This window comes from Hydra vulgaris, chromosome 02 (assembly GCF_038396675.1).
Source record: "Hydra vulgaris chromosome 02, alternate assembly HydraT2T_AEP".
In the NCBI taxonomy this organism is placed as follows: Eukaryota; Metazoa; Cnidaria; class Hydrozoa; order Anthoathecata; family Hydridae; genus Hydra; species Hydra vulgaris.
The window spans coordinates 25,193,287-25,216,935 of NC_088921.1; the positions used below are offsets into that span (position 1 = coordinate 25,193,287).

Consider the following 23,649-nt stretch of genomic DNA (forward strand, 5'->3'; position numbering starts at 1 on the left):
GTAATTAAAGTTATTTTACTAACGCGTTAAAAATCATACAAACAGTTTGTTTTTTTCTCACTATTAAAAAATCTTTATTATTTTTTTTAAATATGAACTAAATTTTATTTTGAAAAAAATATTTTTTTCATGAAACGTAAAATAATGTTTGTTTATTTTCTTATAATTTTACAGTAGTTTTTGGTTGTTTTATTAACTGTTAATAAATTTTTTCCTATTTAATTTGTGAACTCTTTTTAATAATGTTTTTAAACAATAAAGAGTTTTTTTTTGTTATTTATCAGTTACCGATAACATATTCGTGATCATAATTTATTTTTATAAATTAAACGAACGCCATTAAAACTTTATGTTATTGAATTAACAATAAAAAAAATATCTTATTAATAAAATATTTACATCAAAATAAATCTTGCTTTTTTCTAACTATCATGACTAAAAATAATTTTTATATTTAAAAAGAATTTATATATTTAATTCCTTAATATAAAACTTAAAACACTTTTTTTAACTAATTTTTAACAACAACAACAAAAATTATGAAACAAACTGTTTCTTTAAACAAAAAATCTATTAGTTTACAACTGCATTTAAATGCTTTTACTTACGACTTTATTTCTTCCGAATAAACGTCACGTTAACGACAATCAAAAGATAATTTAAATATTCTAAAAGATTAAAATTTTTGCGTAGCGCAAAACTGCTGAACGCGTAGGCAAATCGCCTTTTCGCAGGCAAAATGCGAGCTGCGTAATGCTTCTTAACAAGGCCAGTATTTTATAATTGATAAGAGGGCTACCTCTCTGATTAACAGTGGATTCCCTCCTGATCAAGAACTTTTTAAACTTTTTATTCTTTCTTATTATATCTTATTAACACAAATAGAACTGTTAGCTTGTTGTGTTATATATATATATATATATATATATATATATATATATATATATATATATATATATAAATATAAATATTTTTTATATTCTTCAAATACATCGACTATCATATAGCCTGCTGCTACAAAGGAGTGCTGCTACACTGACTGAGGGATATGGAGCAATCTTTTATTTCATTGTTGTTTTCAACAACTATATTACTAGTTATAACAACAGTTGAGAAAAAATGAAATCATGAATGCATAATCAATAGTCGACTTAATTCATCAAAATCCAACTCAGTCATAATAAGATTAAGCTATGAAGTTTAAATGCAGTAGATCTTTTGTTCAAAGAATGTTCAAAAAGAAAAATCTGAAAGCACATTACAAGAAAATATTACCAAAAAGGGCCCTTGATGGAGAAATCAAAGTAATTTGACAAGCTAAAAATTTTCTTAAATTAATTAAGAGAAAAAATTTAAGCGTTTGTGAAGATGATGAAACTTGCTGTAAAAAAGATCCCTCAATGCTTCCAGGTAATCAATACTATTAACAATCAAAAGTTGTAAAGCTTCTGACAAATTTAAGTTTATTTAAAAGCATAAACAATCAACTTTATTTTGGCCAGATCTGGCATCGATCCAAAATAGTAATGTAGTGGTATAAGAAAAATAGAGTCAATTTTGTTCCAAAGGAACAAAATTGTCCACCGAACTGTCCACCAAACTGTCCACCAAACTTGTCCACCAAAATTGCCCACCAAACTTGTTCACCAAACTGTCCTAATCAGCAAGTTATTGACTCTCACTGGGCAATTGTTAAGGGAATATTGAGAAAAAGAGGAAAATGAGCAAATAGTGTTAAAAGTTTCCAAGATTTATGGAATAATGCTACAAAAAAAGATCATCATCCCCACAATTTGCCATCATCCCCACAATTTTACTTTGCGTCACTTAACAAAAAATTAAATTACTTGCACGTTGCAAAGTTAAGGCTTAATTTAGTTATGATGAAATAAAAACTAATTATGTAAGCACCATAAAAAATCATTACAATTGAATAAGTGGTTCTTAAGAAAACTCAGATTTTAACCAATCATGGTAATATTTTTATCATTAGGTATGTTATGTATAATAACTTATTGAATAACAATTATTATTTATTTTTATGTATATACCAACATGCGATTAGAACATAGTCAAACTAAGTAATTATTCATTTTAGAAACTAATATTGTCATTAAAATACAAAATACCGGCACTAATACAAACACCAAATTAATAATAACTAGTTTTACCTGATCATTGTTCTTTACAGCTTTTATTCCATTCACTCCAATATTACACTCATGGTAAACTGCGTATATAATCAAACCATCCATAGCACATAATAAAACAATGAATATAAGACCAGGTATATTCATTAGAAGTGCTCTATTGCGTTGTCAATGTAAATAAAAATATACTTTTTATAGCGTGCAACAAAAAAAAGTTTTTGAAGTGTTAGCAACAAAAAAAAAAAACACTTTAACAACTTAATGACAAATTTTTGTTTCCAAAATCAATTTTGTTCCCACTCAAAATCAAAATAATAAATAGCAGCAATAAAAGATAACAACAAGAAAAAATAACAATGGTATTTTGTTTCTTATGGAAAAAAAAACACAATGGTATTTTAAACATAAGCATACGGGCACACTACAACTCATTTGATTAAATTATGTTTTGTGTTAATGAAATCAAAAAAAAATATCTGAGTAAAATTTTTTTTTTGACACTTTACATGGATCACATTTTTAATAAAGGAAGTCACAAGTAGTATTATTTGATTCCCACTTTTAAAACCCTGTTTTCTATTTACTTTATATTTTCTTTATAAAATATTAATTTTTGCTGTGTTGTCTTTCGTTAAATAAAAACAATTAGATATAAAGATAGACTCATATTAACTAATAAACAAAATGTTAAAACATACTTTCTTGCTTCAGCAATACTCTTTGCAGCTTGAAACCGTTGAACAGCAGGTTGACAGACTGTCCACAAAGGCATTGCAGTAAATGAACCCCCAATAGTCAGAGTCCAGAATGTATTTCGAACAGTTGGATCTGGATTAAAGCTGTAAAAAGTTTAAATAGTCAAGTTTCTACAAAAAAAAAACATGGATTTAAACTTTAAAACTAAAAACTATAAAAACTAAACTTAAATTTAGAAAGTCACTTATGAACCTACTCAAAGAGCTTGATCCTTTCCCCATTTGTAGCAATTCTAATTAAGTTAGAAAAGCCACCAATTTCTATAAGCCCAATAACCATTACAACAACAAGTCCAGCCACCATTATACCAGCTTGAAACACATCTGTCCATATTACTGCCTTCATTCCGCCCAATGTTGTATAAAAAGTACAAACAACACCTGTGCTAATGATGGTTGCTGTAATCTGTATTCCTGCAACTGTTAAAATTAATTGATTTTGTCAATTTGATTATGTATATATACATATATATATATATATATATTATATATATATATATATATACATATATATATATATATATGTGTGTGTGTGTATATATATATATATATATATATATATATATATATATATATATATATATATTTATATATATATATATATATATATATATATATATATGTATATATATATATATATGTATAATATATATATATATATATATATATATATATATGTATATATATATATATATATGTATATATATATATATATATATATATATATATATATATATATATATGTATATATATATGTATGTATATATATATATATATATATTAGGCTAATAACTTAATCAAATTTTTTTTTAATGGTCTTAACATTAAGAGATGAAACTCTTTCTAGGGACTGTGATGTTAAATATAACTTGATAATTGGTTTTAAAAACATCCCCCACTATCTTAAAACCACTTTTTTAAAACTAGCTAGTTTACTTTTTGTATCACTTAATTCAGTATTTTTCAGTTTTTCTTTTGTTGTACAAAACCTTGCTAAAGTTTTCAATGTGTAATTACATTTTTTATTATGTAATGTTTAAAATTATAAAGAATATTTCATCATTTAAATCTTTTTATATGTATAAAATAAGCAGTGATATCATAAACAAAAATAAGAAAATATTTTGAGAAAGCAAAGGCAAAAAGAACAGAAGTTAATAAAATTGAAGAACCACTTGACAAGCTAATTAGAATATTCCAAATGCACTTGTTGTTTTAGGGAGGTTCACTTACTTTGCCTCTTTATAAAAATCTGTTTTTGGAAGATGCAAAGTTATCGTCTGTGAATATAATAACAGAAAAATCAGTTTCAAGAAAAGTTGAAAATTTAGTGCATAAATACCACAGAAATCAGAAAGATAATTAGTAACAGCTATTATAATGAAATATTATTTGATATTACAAATAAAAAAAGTGTATGGCTGAGTACTGAAGAAAAAAAGTTTTACAAAGTGTAAGTGGAAAGTAATGGAAAAGTAGGATATGTTACTTCAAAAACTGTTCTAACCTATCCATCTAAATATATCAAAAATAAAGTAAATGTTGTCAGCAAAATCATGTATCAAATTGAAATCACTGACTCTGACTCAAGTAACAACAAAAGAGAGACTAACGATGATTTTGCCTCATCTTCTAGCATTTTCAGTAGACCTAGAAGAAAAAGAAAAGTTTCAATCGCTTCAGTTGTTTCTCTAGTTAAGAATGTAAAGCTAACACACAAGAGCAAAAAAGTGTCATCAATTGTCAGATGAAGTTATTAATATTGCAACTCCAACACAGGCTGGTATTTACAAAGGAGTTTTAAAAGAAGTTGATAGAATTAAAGAAGAATTAAAGAATATCATAAAAAATCTGGAAAATGTGAAATCTGGAAAATGGGCACTACATTTTGATTGCAAGAAGATTAAATAGAAAAAAATGCAAGTTGTAGTTTTAAAAAACAATGACCAGAAAAAAAAGTTGGCAGCCATGCTTTAAGAGAATGACAAAATCAAAAGAATTGTTTAAGGATTGATTAATTTGTTAAATATTTACTCTTATTCATCTAGTTTTTTTCCTCAAACATAAGTTCTTTGGAACTCACAAACTTCATCTTTTCTCTTCCAGTAACTTCCAACTATTATAGTGGTTGCTTGCAGCCTTGTTGGAAGCAATGATGTAAAAAAAGAAATGAGTTTGATATATGGGAAACAAAAAACGTGATTATTTGTGACACAACAAACACAAATACTGAAGCAAAAGGTGGTGTTGTAGCATATTTAAAAGAAGAGTTTATGGCCAAGAATTTGGAAGTTCCACATATATTGGTTGCCACCATCATTGATGAATTTTTGGAGGCAAAACGTTGTCATCAAATATAAACTACGTCTTTGTTGATGAACTCATACAAAATAATGATGTCTTGGTTAACAATTTCAAATAGCCAACATCAATCATCATTTTACCAGCAGTGGTATGGCAAGATGTCAAGAGGTTTTTGTGTGAACTAGGGCATCATTACAGATATTATGTGGATAAAAAAAGATTTTCCCCAAAATTAATTTTAAAGCTCTTCCAAATATTAGTAATGGTAGATGAAATTGAAGAGAAATTATACCATTACTGGCACTTATTTTATTGCCAGAATGTCAGTAGCTACTGCAACAGTATGAAATTTTATTACTGGTGAATGGATGAATACTTGGTTTTCCAATCACTATTATAATAGAAAAAACTATCAAATTTTATTAGCTGCAGTTAACCAGTATGTAAAAGTAAAAAAAAAATTTTAAGACACTGGTGTAGTCAAGAAACTGTTTTAAACACTGCAAGATCCAATATTTCTGCAGAACATGAAGTAAAAACAGTGCAAGAAATTATGGTTAATGCATAAACTGAAAAAACAAACAGTAAAAAAACTAATTTTTTGTAATAAGATTTAAAAGTTATACTGGAACTATTTTTTTAAGCATCTAGAATTTATTAGAAAAACACGACTCTATATTAAAATAACCTAAAACCATAAAAAAAAAAATTTTCTTTTAGGGGAAAGTTTTTTAACTTTTTTTTTATTATAATTAAGAAATCTTTTATTTTTAGTCTAAAACTCATTGTGTGGCACCATGGCCATACAAGATTTAAAAAAAGTTATCATTCTAATACATTATATATTATATAATTGAACTAAATAGTTGTAATATAGTTAGCAACTGTAATGTCAGTATATTTAACATTATTTTAATATACTAAAATAATGGTAAATATACCAAATATTATTATTTACTTATCAAAAAATAAACTACTCTATCTAATATATTTTTCTCGCTATCATGGGTCTGAAAAAGAAGTTTGTGCTTTATGGTGAATGCAAAAAGTATTTAACTGATATTTTTGAATTGTTTCAAATAAGCATTGATTCTAATACAGAGTGTAGTACAGTTGGTAGAAATGGAAATATTCTTTTATTATTTACAAAAAATACCGGGTCATTATTCAATAAATCGTTAATCTTTGTCATACAATGAAACTCAGATTTTAAATGCACATAGAGTTATAATCAATAATCAATGCTATCATTCATTACACTATAACAAAACACTCTCCAGTTAGCTATATTGTGCAATAATGTGAACATAATTCTTTTAAGCATGGTAAAACTTTGTCATTTTCACTTGTCATTGAAGTAAGTTTTGCGAATATTTCTGTCTTAGTGGTGTAGTGTAGTGGTGTAGTGGTAGAGCACTCACTTCATAAGCGAGAGGTTTCAAGTTCAATCCTCACCACGTCTCTGGTAGTACTGCACTCAACTTGTATCTCTGCGAAGCGGCCTTGTTCATCAAGGTTCATATTTCAGAGTTATAGAGTTGAGAGAGGGTTATAACCACAATTAAGTAGCTTCCTCCTTGTAGTGGTCTTCTCAGCCTTGGGGAGGTGAATAAAAAAAAAATTGATCTTTTCAATTTTGTTCACCTATATCTGCAGAAATAAGAATTTGTTATTATATTTCTGAATCTTTTATTAGTGTAATGGAATCAGACGAGGTTCATTCAATTTCTATTGCATCATTTATCACTAGATGCCTGTTATTCTCTCTTCCTAATAAAGCTAACTTACATATTGTTGTTCCTATTTTATCTTTATTTGAACACAATTAATTTTTACTTTATTTAAAAATATACATTTTAACATTGTTATTTTAATTTGTGTTTGTTTGTCATCAAGATCAAGATCTCTTCATTAGAGAATATGATTGAAGAAAGTAAAAGGCTGAAAGAAAGGACTGAAGAAAGTTTTTCTACTTGTACTTATTGTTTGTTGCACAAAAGTAATCATAACATCTTTACCTTGTTCTATTTCTTCATTTAAGGGTGATGTTGTAACTTTAAAAGTCCATGACATCAACTATGAAGTCAAACTTTATGCTAGGGGGTATGATAAGGATTAAAGAACCAAATTGAAAGATCTGGAGAAGTATGCTAGAGATGGTGTTTCTACTGACACCATATTTAAAGATGACAGTACTAAGGTATTTTTTCATGACATATTTTAATCTTATGGATATTATCTATTTGAGTTTTTTCCAAAAGTTTTAGTTATTATATTTTCAGCTAGAGCTACTTTTAATAGATAAACTTATATTATAAACTACCAATTTTTAGCATTTGTTTTCTGTAATATTCTTACAAAATAAACAATAATTCCATAAATAGAGACATTATTTAATTGTAATTCATTACTTCTAAAAGTGTACCTCCTAACTAATCATTTACTGATTCTGATGAAGATTAATATTAGGGCTTATCTGCAGACTCCTGTATGTTGTTAAAAATTATCTAGTTTCATTATCTTAAAGTATTTTTTTAAATATATCTATAATTACATTAATAGCTCATTATTTCATTTTAGTAGCTAGAGTCAATAAAGAAAATTAACTTCTTGCAGAATTGGGAATGCAATTTGGTTTAGTCATAGGTATGTTATTAATTCCTATAGTATATTTGATAAGATAGATAAAAATAGAAGTAAGATAAGATAATTAAAATTTATATCATTATATAACTTTTAATTGTCTTTTATCTTTATCTATCTTTTCAAATGTTTTTTTTTTTGTAGAATCAACACCTGCCAAAAAAAGAAATCTTGATGGTGAAGATGTGATTCCAAAAAGTTAGTTTATGCCTATATATTTTGTATTATGCATATATGCATAATACATGATATGTATCTCATAATATTTAATTCTACCATACATAACATGGTAGATTAAAATCATTCTTCAATTTTAGAACAGCAGAATATGACTGAAGACTGAAGATTATAGAACAGCAGATTATAACTGAAGACTGAAGATTAAAGAACAGCAAATTATAACTGAAGACTGAAGATTAAAGAACATCAGATTATAACTGAAGACTGACAATTAAAGAACAGCAGATTATAACTGAAGACTGAAGATTAAAGAACAGCAGATAATAACTGAAGACTGACGATTAAAGAACAGCAGATTATAACTGAAGACTGAAGATTAAAGAACAGCAGATTATAACTGAAGACTGAAGATTAAAGAACAGCAAATTATAACTGAAGACTGAAGATTAAAGAACAGCAGATAATAACTGAAGACTGACGATTAAAGAACAGCAGATTATAACTGAAGACTGAAGATTAAAGAACAGCAGATTATAACTGAAGACATGATAGTTTTACAGATCATTATTAATAATTTGTTAATTTATTTAAATTAAAAAATATACAAGATATATGCAAAGTTGCTATTAAACATACTATATTTCACTTGACTTAGTAAAAAACATTGCATAGTTTAATTCTAAGTTTGTTGATGCAGAGTAAGTATGTTGAAATAAGTTAACCAATTATTCTAGGTATAAGACATTTTCCATTTTGAAGTCCTTAATTCAAGTTTCCACCTGCCTAATTTTGTATTGACAGATAAATCTGTTTGATAATGGTAAATTGTTTTCTAAAATACTGTTCTACTTTAAGCTTTATCATTTTGTTTTTATTTCAGCAAAGCTCCAACATACTGGGGCTCCACTTCAATCACCTCTTTGCTTAAACAAAAAAACAGGTTAGTTTTTATACATCTATTTTATTACTTGTGGCTTGTGCTAGTATATCATTTAACTTCTCACCTATCACATACATGGTATGTTTTTAAATACTACAAATTAAAATAGTAAACTTTAAATACATTAATAAGCAAAAAGTTTGGTATAACAGGATCCCAAATTTCAAAACTAGTATACAAATAAATTAATTTATAAAGAAATTCTTGTGTGTTGATGCACAAATGAGCCTGATTAGGATATACTATTATATGATTTAATTTACACAATATTTTGTTATTGATGTTTACATTTACTGTATGGCTTAAATAAAGTTACAATACACCAAGTATGATTATTTATGCACTGGCATAAGGGCTAAAATAATATTTAAATTGATGGTATCTCTATTTAGTAAAGTATGCTTAGTAAATGTTATAGTTGAAAGTTACTTATTAGCATAGGGTTTTATTTAATTCAGATAAGCAGTAATATCAATAATGTTAATCTATATTGGTTAATGTTACACTATAGTTGCATGGTTAATTTGCTTGTGATAATCGATTCTCATTTTAAAGTTTTTAGACTTGACTCTGCTTGGTATACCAAGCAGAGCCAAGTCTAAAAACCTTGGTTGGTTATATATAACTAATTTCTAAAGTATTGAATAACTATTAAGTTTATGACAAATAACTTTTTATATCATAGATTGAAAATTATTGACTTGATATACAATAAAGTTTTGACATTCTTTTTATCCATAGAAATGGGTGCCAATGTATTTCAATGCCTGCAGAAGTAGGCATACACTTACATTGTTTACCCTAGGGCAATAATGGCTATAGATATCTTTATTCCTGAGAGCATTAGCCTCAAGGCATGTGTATCAAGATTGATTAACAATAATAATATGACCCATGAATGAGCAGGCATTAATTTAACTTGTATTGAAATCATCATGTCCAATGCACCTTAAGATTAATGCAAATTTAAGATTAATGCAAATTTATGCCTCAGCTTCATAAGTAATATCATATATTCTTACACTTGATCAATTTCAGCTTTGTTGTTCTTGTTGTCTATTTAGTTCACATATATTTTTTTGCATTTGTTTCAATTGCAGCTATCAATAACCAAACAAAGGTGTTGCAGGAATCTCATAGTATGTAATTTTTATGATTTCATCAAATAATTGTGATAAACAGGTTGGTAGTTTTTATGTTATTTTTTTTTATTGTAAATTATATTGTATAGGTGAGCTCATTAGAATTGCAAAAAAGACCAATTGTCTTTTACGGTTGATTCAACAGCTACAGTGGGAGACTGTCAATCTGCTCAATAATGAAGGCTCACCCAATAAAGGGACTGTATGTAGATCAACAGTTGTGCCAATCATTTTTGTCTGAAATTAAGTTGTGTTGTCTTTTTTTCAATTTCGATAAAATGATTTTTTAACTATTTTAAAATATTTATAGGCTTTATTTGTTGATGCAGATGGGCAAAGCAGACGTTTAGACTCTTTAAACAGGTTGAACGCAAATTCATTTGCAATTGATGACATCAAATGCAAATTTGGACCAGACTATATGAAAAGTCATATCTTTAAGCCACATCGAAAAGCTGATAGACAAGTTCTTTTTTTAACTAGGGCATGCTTAACTAGGTAGTGTTATAGGGCTGCAGCTTTAAGGCTTATCTATTTTTTATAGGCTGTTGGCACAGGCTGGGGGATGTACACCCTCTAGGATATCATACTTTCAGTGCTTGGATATCCATGCACTGAAAGCATGATATCTTAGGGGGTTCACACCTCCCACCCTCACAATCTACACAATCTATATAATCTATAAACACAATTTGCACAATCTATAAAGTAGAGTTGCACAATCTATAAAATAAATCTATAAATTGACATTCTGATATATATCTATTTCTTATTATAGAACCACAGTTCCTGATGCAGCAATGCAAGATCTCAAGGAGCAACTAACAACAGTTTTCACCAATTACCAGTGGGTGTGCATCAGATGAAGTCTGAATCAGAGTGGCCTAAATATGAAGAAAAAATGAAAGTCATCAGCCATGTAATTTTGGTTTTGTAACTATTAACTATTATACTGATATGATGCAACTTTTCTGTAAACAAAACGGCATATTATTTTCAACAAACTATCACGTTTAAGTGCATATTATTTTCTACAAATGCATATTATTTCTACAAACTATCACGTTTAAGTGCATATTCATGGTTATCCGATTGTTCATTACATATTATATACAGTTTTATATTTTATTCTGTATCTGTTATATTTCTTTTATATATATATATATATATATATATACATATATAATATATATATATATATATATATATATATATATATATATATATATATATATATATATATATATATATATATATATATATGGTTTTACTTTTGCCTTTAAAAAGACTAAAATAAATAATATCTGCTATACTATTTATTTAGTTTTTAATGTATGGAAAATTTCTTTTATACAGAATGAAATTTTATTTTAATAGGAAAATGTTAATTCAAACTTTAACTTTCCTATTATCATTAACTAAAAAGACAAATAGACATATTTTCCTTCCATTAAAAATAGAGAGATAATTCAGTATGTTATTAGTTTGGTTATTAGATTGATGACATTAATTATAATAATACTAAATATTATGGTTCCTATACAAATCAAAAATTTGCTTACAGCATCCTTTAAGAATCTTACGTTAGCCCTGCAAGATCTTTTAAAATTTTCTTGTAGATCTTACATTATCCCATAAAAATTTCTTAAAGTCATACAAGAGCCTTCAAAAAGATTCTTGTACGTCCTGCAGGACTTGTGCAACTCATTGTATAGGATTCTTGTAGGATCTGTAAGATTAGTAGTCTAGGGTTATTATATGCATAACATGTATATATATATATATATATATATATATATATATATATATATATATATATATATACATATATATATATATATATATATATATACATATATATATATATATATATACATATATATATATATATATATATATATATATATATATATATATATACATATATATATATATATATATATATATATATATATATACATATATATATATATATATATACATATATATATATATATATATATATATATATATACATATATATATATATATATATATATATATATATATATATATATATATATATATATACATATTTATGTATATATATGAATAAGACTTGAATTAATATGCATACTATTATGATTTTCTTAAAAAACATTTATAACAATTATATATTTAAACATTTATATTTTGATCATTTTATTTTTTTTTGCGAATTAACATCACTACTGTTTGAAAATAAACAATAATTTTCAAAACGCTATACTTTAGCTAGAAATAATTGATAACTGCCATTTCTCATTAAAAATATAATAAATAAGAGTCGTAGCAGTATAATATTTTACTTAAAATACTCTCAAGCAATTTCTTATCTTAAAAATATCTATATGAAATTAACAAATCCGCAACTTCTGTGCATGACTTCCGCGCGTGATCATTCATGAACTGCATTTAAATGATTACTGTGAGTCTATGATACATAGTGCAATCCTGTAATTTCTGCAATGCTTTACTAATGTTTAAAACATTATTGTAAAAAATACATAAATTTCTGAAACTTATATTTTCCGAAGATTAAAGTTTATCTATCTAGTAACTAAAATTTGAATTTTTCTGTTCTTTGCGTGATTCCATCTCAAACTTAATTTATTCTTTGTTAACATTACTAATGTATACCATTTTTTGTTTAGAAAATATCTATATAGGTAAGAATTAAATAAGAGCAAGTTAGAGATCGCCAGTTTTATTATTATGAAAATAATAGACAAAACAAATACGAGTTTCCGTGCGTGATTTTTTGGAAATGCCCATATATATATATATATATGGGCATTTCCAGATTCTTGTAGGATCTGTAAGATCAGTAGTCTAGGGTTATTGTATGCATAATATGTATATAATATATATATATATATATATATATATATATATATATATATATATATATATATATAAATATATATATACATATATATATATTATATACATATTATATATATATTATATACATATTATATATATATTATATACATATTATATATATATTATATACATATATATTATATATAATATATACATATATATATATATATTATATATATATATATATATATATATATATATAAATATATATATACATATATATATATTATATACATATTATATATATATTATATACATATTATATATATATTATATACATATATATTATATATAATATATACATATATATATATATTATATATATATATATATATATATATATATATATATATATATATATATATATATATATATATATATATATATATATATATATATATATATATATATATATATATATATATATATATATATATATATATATATGAAGACCTCAGTGGAAAAACCGGTGTTGTCACATTTAAAAAGTATTGAGAAAGTATTTATCGATCATTAATAAAAGTCTTTATTTAAAGCAAATGAAACTAAGCAATTTAAAAAAATTTATATTATAATTATTTTATTTAAAATTTATTCAAAACAAAACATTTTGTAATTTTTTATACAAACATTTTTTTCTCTTTGCTTTAAATAAAGACATTTATTAATGATCAACAAATACTTTCTCAATACTTTTTAAATGTGACAACGCCGGTTTTTCCACTGAGGTCTTCATATATATATACATATGTATATATATGTATATATATATATATATATATATATATATATATATATATATATATATATATATATATATATATATATATATATATATATATATATATATATATATATCACACTTTATTAAAAGTTTCAAATACAAAACATTTATTTTTAGAGCAAGAAAAATAAAAATACTCTAATTTATTTTTCATACCTGATTCTAGTGCCAGACTTGGAGCATATAAAACTACTGCTAGATAAAGGATCTAAAAAAAAGGTCTTTGTCTATCAAAATTTTTTCATTGCTTGGATATCCAAGCGCTGAAAGTATGATATCCTAGGGAGTGTACACGACCCACCCCCCTCTCAAAAAAAAAAAAATTCACTAGTATAAAATTTGGAGTTCTTTTATATATACTGCGTTCACCTCCCCCAGAGTGAGGGGGCCACTATAGCTGGGAAAATGCTTTTTTTTGTTAAATAGCTATTACAATCTTTTCTCAACATTTTAAATCTAAAAAACACAAGCCTAAATAAAAAAAGTCCGATGAAGAACTTTTCAAATAGTTTAGAGAGTAATAAAGAGAGTTCTAGAAAAAATATTTTGCAAGAAAGTTAAAGGTATGTTATTGGACCACAAGCTGAAGAAGAGTGTATGAGAGAAATAACTTTAGCAATAGAAGCAGGATTTATTTAAATGTTGACCAATGGATTGACATTTTTTGGTAATGACAGATTTCACTTGCTGATACTTCTACTACAGCTAACTTTTTACTTTGAGCCCTTTCTCAGGGCAAAGTAATTTCTCAGGGTTTTTAGGTAGCTAGGTGTAAATAAAAAAACACCAGTAAAGTTCAAGCTCGAATTTTACCCTAAAAAAACAAATTAAAACAATATCCTTGTAACACATCATTAAATTTAATAAAAAAATATAACTCACATATTGAGTTAAAACAAGAACACATCCTAAAGATCTGACACTTGGTGTGAATCGTTTCTCTAAATACTAAATATATAAAATTATTTATTAAATTGCTTTTATTTTATGAAGAATATATTTTAAAAGGGTTTACAACTCAAATTTGTCCTATACTTCATTCCGCAATTTACAATCTTTTATTATTAACAACTTTTATATTTTTTAACTCGTTTATATAATTCTATTAATATTGTAGATGTACATAAATCCAATTTCTTTCTTCCTTTAAATCTGATTGACTTATTTTGAATTATAAATAATAAAACAACTGTCTTTATTTTACATCTATATTTATTAATTAGTTTTTCACAAACTTATACTAAACAAGCAATGTTACAAAAACAATTACTTTTGATCGGATGAGTGGTCTTAGCAGGACACTGTCAATATGACTTTAATTTTGACAGCCACATTAATATCTTCTGATCAAATTAAATTTGATTATAATTAAGATATAAATCAAAAGTCAAAAAAGTGGATTAAATATTTAAAGTTGTAATACTTTATCCTTATCTTCAAATCCTTATCTTCAAATAAACAAATGTTTGTGATATTAGGTTGTTACATCAAAATAAAAATCTTGTTATTTACAAAGTTACGGATCTAATGCAAGCAAGATACGATCGTTTTTTGTTTTATTTTCAAAAGGGAAAACCCAAAGTAAAACATAAGGGTAGAATGCAAGAAGCGAACTTAAGTAAAGTTCGACTCAAACTTTACATTGTAACCAATAGCGGCAGAGTATTTTTATGGGGAAAACCCATACTCTGGCGCTATTGGTTACAATGTAAAGTACAAGTCGAACTTGGCTCAAGTTCGCTACTTGCATTCCACCCTAAATTTAAAAAAAATATCAGTTGGAGAATCTTGAGCCGGATTTTTTCAATGCTCTATAAGTGCCCAAACTTAATTTAAGTGCCCAGACTTGTCTAAAAGTGGTGAAATTGATAATGATCACACCTTTATATTAATTAATTTGTATTATATAGGTAAAATGACTTAAAATATGAAACTCCGTCATCTAGAAAGCTTTAAAAATAAGCACTTCATTCTTATTGTACTCCTATAAGCTTATTGTACCTAGTAGTGTACAAAATAATTATTAACAAATTTTGTGAAGTGTTACTAAATTGCAACACTTAAATAAATAACAAAGTTAATTGATAGTTTTGAGCAAATTTTGACAAATAAGTCCTATAGGACTTATTGTTTTTACGCATGTATGCGTAAAATTAAAAGAAACGCAAAAAAATAAAAACTTTGCACCAATAGATAATCAACTATCTACCTCGTTATGTAACAAATTTTTTATCTGAGAAACACTCGTATCACCCTAGGTACAAACAAACTATATAGGTCATCTATTAACAAACCCAGTTGAGAGGAAATTGAACACCGCATTTAGTATTAAGGCAACAATAACAAAGTGTCCCGTAATAATAGAATAAATATACTAAAAATAAAGTATAGCTATGACGAAAACTGTTACACGAGATACAGTTAGCTAATAGCATTTTTCTATTTGGTTGAGTTAACTTTTATTTTGAAGCTTCTGATATTATTGGCATTTACGTCATCAGATGGCAAGTTATTTAAAATATTAACAATTATTAGAGAGAAAGAATATTTACAAAAACTAAGTTGACACTTTAATGATGATGATGATGATGATGATGATGATGATGATGATGATGATGATGATGATGATGATGATGATGATGATGATGATGATGATGATGATGATGATGATGATGATGATGATGATGATGATGATGATGATGATGATGATGATGATGATGATGATGATGATGATGATGATGATGATGATGATGATGATGATGATGATGATGATGATGATGATCATCATTTCACAGAAATTGCGGATATCATTTTATAGAAACTGCTGATATCATTTTACAGAAAATGCTAATATCGTTTTTCAAAAATTTCTGACATCATTTTACAGATATTGCGTAATCATTTTACGTCATACAAATAAAAAGAGAAAACTTAGCAAATGGTGTAAACAATAAAATGAAATAATAAATAGCGGGTAAAATTCTTAAGCTTCTGGAAATTTATACATTCCAACCTAATCTATTAAACTCTGGCGCCATCAACTTGAATACTTTTGAATACAAAGGGTATGAGGCAGTCATACTCATATCTATTGTACTATGCACCAATCGGGATCACTCGTCTCTAAAACGTCATTTTTTTTATTTGATTTGACGATGCTCATAGTTGTGTTTAACGCATGTAGTATAGTAAACCAGCTCCAATACTAGACATTTGGGCATTATTTAATAGTAATTTAGCAAAATATTATAAGTCAACTAATTAATTGATTAGCAACTTTAGCCATACGGGATTGAACTAAACTCACCTACTGTATTTACTCAAAGTCATCCAAGTAAGAAATCAAAATATGGTGGATGTGTGATGCTCGAAATTCATAAGCGCTCACTCGACAGCTTAATGCAAGAAAATCAAGTACCAGACGCAAGAAAGATCTTGACGAAAAGAGTTGTCAAAGATAAGCTAGCACCATAAAAAAGATCCGGTAGAAACATTGCGATGAATACCCAGGACGAAAAGTTTTATAGAATTTCTATAAACTTTTGGAACATATGGTCTATAGATATTCTATACAATTTCTACAGAACCTCTGTTAATTTCTATAGAAATTTCAATAGAACTTTTTTTTCTACTTTTTATTTTATAGAAAAAAAAGTTTTATAGTACTTTCTATAGAAATTCTATAGACTTTCTATACACCATATGTTCCAAAAGTTTATATAAATTCTATAGAACTTTTTTTCCTGTGTAACTACTTCACTACTTTGCCTTGGCATAATTTTAACTATACTAGGATTTATTAATTATTGAGATTTTAAAAAAAAATAAAAAAAATATTCCACCAGCATAGAAATATATATATATTATATATATATATATATATATATATATATATATATATATATATATATATATATATATATATATATATATATATATACATATATATATATATATATATATATATATATATATATATATATATATATATATATATATATATATATATATATATATACATATATAAATTGCTATAAAAATTTTTTTTCTGTAGAAAAAAAAGTAAAAAAAAAGTTCTATAGGAATTTCTATGAAATTAACAAAGATTCTATAGAAACTCTTTAGAATTCTATAGAGTTTCCATGTTTCAAACATTTATAGAAATTTTATAGAACGTTTTTTCCTGGGATGCGCCACCACTGCATTGTATTATTATAATATGTATAAAATGTAAGCCATTGCATTGGGGAACAATTTGAAACGAAATTCTATTGAATTAAAGTTGATTCCAATAATTCAAATTTTAGGTTTAGTTTATTTTTTCGATAGTGTAACCTTTAGTTACACTTATTAACTTACTTTACATTAAGTAAGTGTACTACATAACTGCCTGATTTCAGCAGTTGCAAATGAGACAGTGTGGTGAGAAGTGTGTGCAGCTCGAACTAGTCAGTCTAATTAATAAATAAATATCTTCTTTAATTTACTTTTTATTTTTGTTATTTATTTTGCTCGCTCAATGAAATTACCTTTAACATGTTGCGTTTTATTTCCTGCCTTTTTTAAAAAGTTTAAATCTTGGCTGGCATTAGTTTAACCCAGGTATTTTCAAATATAATTAAATTGAAACTCTGACAATACAGTCACCGACTATATTTTAAAATTTTATTTAATTTTTGAATCATGAAATGTACGTTGTAATCAAAACGTTAAAACAACCACAGCACTACCTACATTAGTATAATTATAAATGTGAAAAAAAAAGAAAAAAAAATTCTTTTAGAGGTTTGTCAGTTTTAAAATAATGTTAATATTTAAAAATTAATATGAAGATAGTTAGTAATGTATTATTAGCATTGTATAGTAATGTATTATAAAGCATTATTTTCTCTTACCTCGTTTGAGCTGACCAATTGCAGCTTGTAGAAGATTGGTAAAAATATAGTTGAGCTCACGAGTACTATTATTACATAAGAAAAGCACAATACAATATATTGTATACCATAAGTAAATATTTCAGACGGAACCCCTAATAAAGTAATTGCGGACAAGTAGGATGCAAGTAAAGACACAAATAAAGGAAACCATGACATATTTTTGCCAGCCATCAAATATTCCTTGGTATTTATTTGCTTTCCACCACAAGCAAAGTATATCCCTATAAAACTTGAAATTATCAAAGTAGCAGCGAATACTAAATAGTCAGGTATTGTAAAACGGTTTGTATTGATGGTTTCATTAGAAGACATTTTTTACTCTTCCTATAATCAACAACAACAAAATAATTATTTTTTTTACGATCATTATGTTACAATAAGTACATTAAAAAAATGTTTAGTAAAAACATGAATAATACTAAAACTAATGATTACAATAATAGTTTAAGTAATTAGAAAATGACTGTTAAAAAAGATACTTTATTAAAATATTCATATGAACACCTAACATTAAAAGTAATAATAATACTAACAATAGTAATAAAAATAATAAAAACTGTTATAACTCATTTATGATATGCAGAAAAAATAAATATAAACAAATAAATATTAAAAGTGTCACTCAAACATAAATCTGATAAAGAGGAATGATGTCTAGCTAATTATAGTATAATAGTAACTGGTAAAGGGTTCTGATTATTAGATCATTATGATCTTCTTTCAGAAGCCTTGTTCGTTTTTTTTTTTGTAAACAACCGGAAGTGTAAACAAGCAGAAAAGAAAAAAAGTATATTGATAATAAAAAAAAGTAATTTTTTTTTACCCTATTCAACCCCAGCGATGTTCCTTTTTTTAACTTAAAACGGTAGGATCTAAAATATTGAACTTAAGAAAAAATACTATAGCATGCAAGTCAAAATTATTTAGAATCATTTAGAATGCCAAAATAACTAAAATAAACATAGGAGTCATCCATAAATTAGGTCACGCAATTTTAATGCCTAGACAGTTTTAAACCCTACCACCCACCCCTACTACCATCATACTTTACGTCAAACTTAAAGCCCCCGTTCCCTCGCCTTTCAAAAAAAAATGAAATTTTATCTACAGCATTATTTTAAATATTTTCAGTTGCTTTTTGTTAACTAATTAATACTTTTCAATATATACAAACTTTAATTATTGTTGTTTAATATTACTCTTTCCACTCCTATAGTTCAAATAAGTGATTGAGCAGTGATAATTCGATCAAATCTGCCCTGAGAAGGAAGAACACAGAAACTCATTTTTTAAGATAAATTTTTTTTAGTTAATACTATTCATAATTATTTTCTTGACCTAGTGTTTAAGTTAGAACATCGTGTGTGATCTCTAAGTTTCTGTTTTAGAAGTTTTAATTTCACATTCACTTATTTTCAAGTCCACTTATTTTCAAATAACCCAAGCGCCTTTATTATTTTCTCAGTAAGCTGGTAATTATGGCGGATATATTTGAAAGAGTACTGTTCCAAATGCTATTCATACTTCTCACATTTAAAACATAAAATGTTATTAAAAAAAAATTGTTTACAAAACTAAATTGTTTTAAATATCTCATGCCCTTAAATGAATGTTTTTATGCCATCTTTTAAAATGGATCAAGGTTTTGTAGCTTCAAGGTACATTTTTTGGTAGTCCCTAAAATGCAGAGATTTTTTAAAATTAAATATCACACCCGCTGATAGATTTTTTCTTATGCAGATTTGAATTCGAATGGCGACACGCGAAATGTCGCAAGCCCAATACCTGCTGAGTTATTAAACAAGAACCCAATCCAAATGCAAAAAAACTGTTTCTACAACAGTAGCAATGCATTTTCACACTCGCAGAGTATACTAAATTGATTAGAAATTAAATTTTCTATTGGAAATAATTTTTTCTAATTGATATCTTAATTGAACTGCATTAAGTTCAATTAAGATATCAATTATAATCTAAAGGGCGTAAGTTATTGTTGGGTTTTCCCCGCATTTATATCGAAATGAGACAAGGAAATGTCCTATATCTTCGCGGATAAATTTTTACATATGTTGAATTAAATTCTGAGTTGAATAGCGAAACACAGAATATTGCCCAGCCAATACCCGCTGAATTATTAAGCAATGCATTTTCACACCGCGGTAAGAGTTTAATCGAATCAAAACTTTATTGATTCAAAAAATAAACAACTAAATCGATTTGAAATTAAATTCGAAATTAAAGTGCGGAGCTACAAAACAAAAACCCGAATAAAATGAAATAAAACCGTTTTTGCAACAATGGCAATCCATTTTACCCGCGGAGTACGCTGACTCAAAATTAATTTTTAAGGTAAGGGCCATTACGCAGAATGTCTGCTAGGTTGTTATACGAAAACCCTAACTAGTATCATTCAAGAAATTTAACAAAAATTTAAATAAGTATAATGAAGGTAACAAAACTGTTTTTTTATTGACTTTGTTTTTATTATAAAAATATTTTTTTTTATGTAAGAAACAACTATAAATAAGACAAACATGGATTTAATATGGCTTAATAATTGCGTCATAGTTAGTTTTTATGTATACTACGCCTTTAAATACAATGAACATTTAAAGTAGGCTTTGCTACTGCTTTTTTTTGCAGTCATCATGATACCATTTTCTGCATAGTACACATAATAAATGTTGAAGCAAATGACTATTGTCTCCTTTGCATGACTATTTATCAAATATTGTCCAATCTTTGATTTGTTGGTGTATATTTGATATCACCATGTAAAATATACCTATACTCTTTGTTACACAAATGCTTACTTTTAACTTGTTTTGAGATTTTACAATATGATTCAATTTTGCTTCTCGAACACTTTTTTTCGGTCAAACGTAATTAAGATCTCTCCAAGACTGTAGATATACCTCACAAACTTTCTTGCTTTAAGGCACATTTTTTTTTTTTTACCTTTTATTATTTGATAATCCCACAATATAACATAAACACTGCAATCAAATTTATCAATTTGTTTTTCGCAATCTAAACTGTAATAGAGTTTAAATTTACTCATGTCTAATTTTGATTAAGCAAGGCCTTGTTTAATCAAAATTAGACATGAGTAAATTTAAACTCTATTAAAGTTTAGATTGCGAACAACAACCCTTAAGGGTTGACGTAATTTGAGTTGTTTTTATTAATTCTACAAAGTGCTCTCGTCTGTTATTGTTTAGACGTAGTGAATAAAAAATACAGATATAGTTGATATTTAATGAAACCACTCCAGACATCCAATGATTGCCTCTTTATATATCTGTATTTATATTCACCAAAATAAAGTCTTCGTTAAATACGTTGGAGCATAAATTTGAGAGTGGTGCAATGTTTCTATTTACTAAATATCGATTATTTAAATAAATAAGTCTAAATTAAATCTAATCCAAATTAAGTCTAATCTAATCTAAAACATTATCTAATCTAATATCTAATCTGAAAAAAATCTAATCTAAATTAAAAATAAATCTAATAAAATTATTTTCTTTCTCAAATATTTTAAAAACAACAAACATACATGATTAATTACATTTGATGTTAAGGGTTCATTTTCTTTCAGCGACGGTTCATTTAACTCTTCAGATAAGGGAACCTGTTGTGGCAAATTTTTAAAATCCGCAAGGATTTCTAAACTTCTTTAGAAAGCGGACAATACAAAACCTCAAAAAGTAGGAATTTTGCAAAGAATTTTTCTACCAATAATAAAATTACTTTATTATGTCGTTATTTTAGCTGATCTATTAATTTAAGTTGTAATGTTTTTTTGTTCTAGGCTTATATTGTTTTTATTATCAATGCTACTCGAAATCTTAGTAAAAATATCTATGCTTGTAATTGTTTTTCTCATAAATTCTACTCAAGTTCTTGGTAAAAACTTTGATCACCCAAATGATTTATTGATTTTGAATTTATCTAAAGTTGCCAATAAAGTAAAAGTATTTTCGTCTTTAAATTTGATTTGTTTGTTGTCGAATGTTTTGAAGGCAAATGTTTAGATATTTCTAAGGAATTGTTAGCAGATATAATACTTAGTTCTCCTTCTTTAGGTCTCGGTTTTTTTCTGCCGCCTCTAGTTTCGTGGTTTTTTTTTTTTCCTTAGTTTGCTTAAGTGGTATGTCACTTATTTCTAATGACTTTTTGGTGAGATTTTGGTCAAGCATATTGAATTTTCCTCAATTTTTGTAGCCACGATTAAATTCGTTAAGAAAATAAATTTGAAATTTATATAACGACAATGCCATAAAATGCAATGAAAGTTCTTTATATTTTTGATGGTCTTTAATCATTCTATTCAAACGTTCAGCAATATTATTTCTTAGATTTACATCATTGTAAGCTGAAAATCTGTTTTATATTGATTTATTGCTATGCATTTTAATGTCATTTTTCAAATGTTTGTCAAAATATTTAAGAAAAATAGCTGACCATTTGAGTTTCTGTCATAATCGTGGTCAAAATTGTTACTTTCACATAGTTCCTCAACATTTGTTATGTACACTTTGTAATAATCTTTATAATCTTTTACAGTGCTGACCTTTTACTGTGCTGATATGCCTTTTTACGTCTTTACTGTGCTGATATACCTTTTTACGTCTTTACTGTGCTGATATACCTTTTTACGTCTTTATTGTGATTTCTGCAAAATATTATGTTTGATGAAATATTTGAGTTTCTCATTATTAAATTTGCAATTGATTTTTCGCGATCTATTAAAATTGGAATGTTCTTTCCAGAATTATCCAGTAACAAAAGACGATATATAAGATTTGACCAAACCGTATCTTGCGTTGTTTCATGCTTTCTCTTGTGTAATACAAACATCACCTGATATATTGGTTCTTTTACAAAATGAGTGTTTCTCATAACTA

The 23,649-nt window shown here is 26.2% G+C and overlaps 1 protein-coding gene across 5 annotated transcripts in view; it reads right to left on the minus strand.

The window, feature by feature from the left end:
• Positions 1 to 23,649, minus strand: part of LOC101238159 (sodium-coupled monocarboxylate transporter 1) — a 50,503-nt gene that overhangs the window by 17,960 nt on the left and 8,894 nt on the right. For 2 of the 5 annotated variants that reach the window (XM_065790393.1, XM_065790394.1), the window contains exons 2-7: positions 18,698 to 19,063; positions 14,685 to 14,750; positions 13,959 to 14,010; positions 3,103 to 3,325; positions 2,849 to 2,989; positions 2,172 to 2,307 (exon numbers count right to left, since the gene is read on the minus strand). In XM_065790393.1, the coding sequence (XP_065646465.1) occupies positions 2,172 to 2,307; positions 2,849 to 2,989; positions 3,103 to 3,325; positions 13,959 to 14,010; positions 14,685 to 14,750; positions 18,698 to 19,051 (972 nt within the window). In that variant the 5' untranslated portion in view covers positions 19,052 to 19,063. Of the gene's footprint in view, positions 1 to 2,171; positions 2,308 to 2,848; positions 2,990 to 3,102; positions 3,326 to 13,958; positions 14,011 to 14,684; positions 14,751 to 15,072; positions 15,345 to 18,697; positions 19,064 to 23,649 lie in introns of those variants that run through there. The other 3 variants (XM_065790397.1, XM_065790396.1, XM_065790395.1) reach the window with 3 other exon arrangements.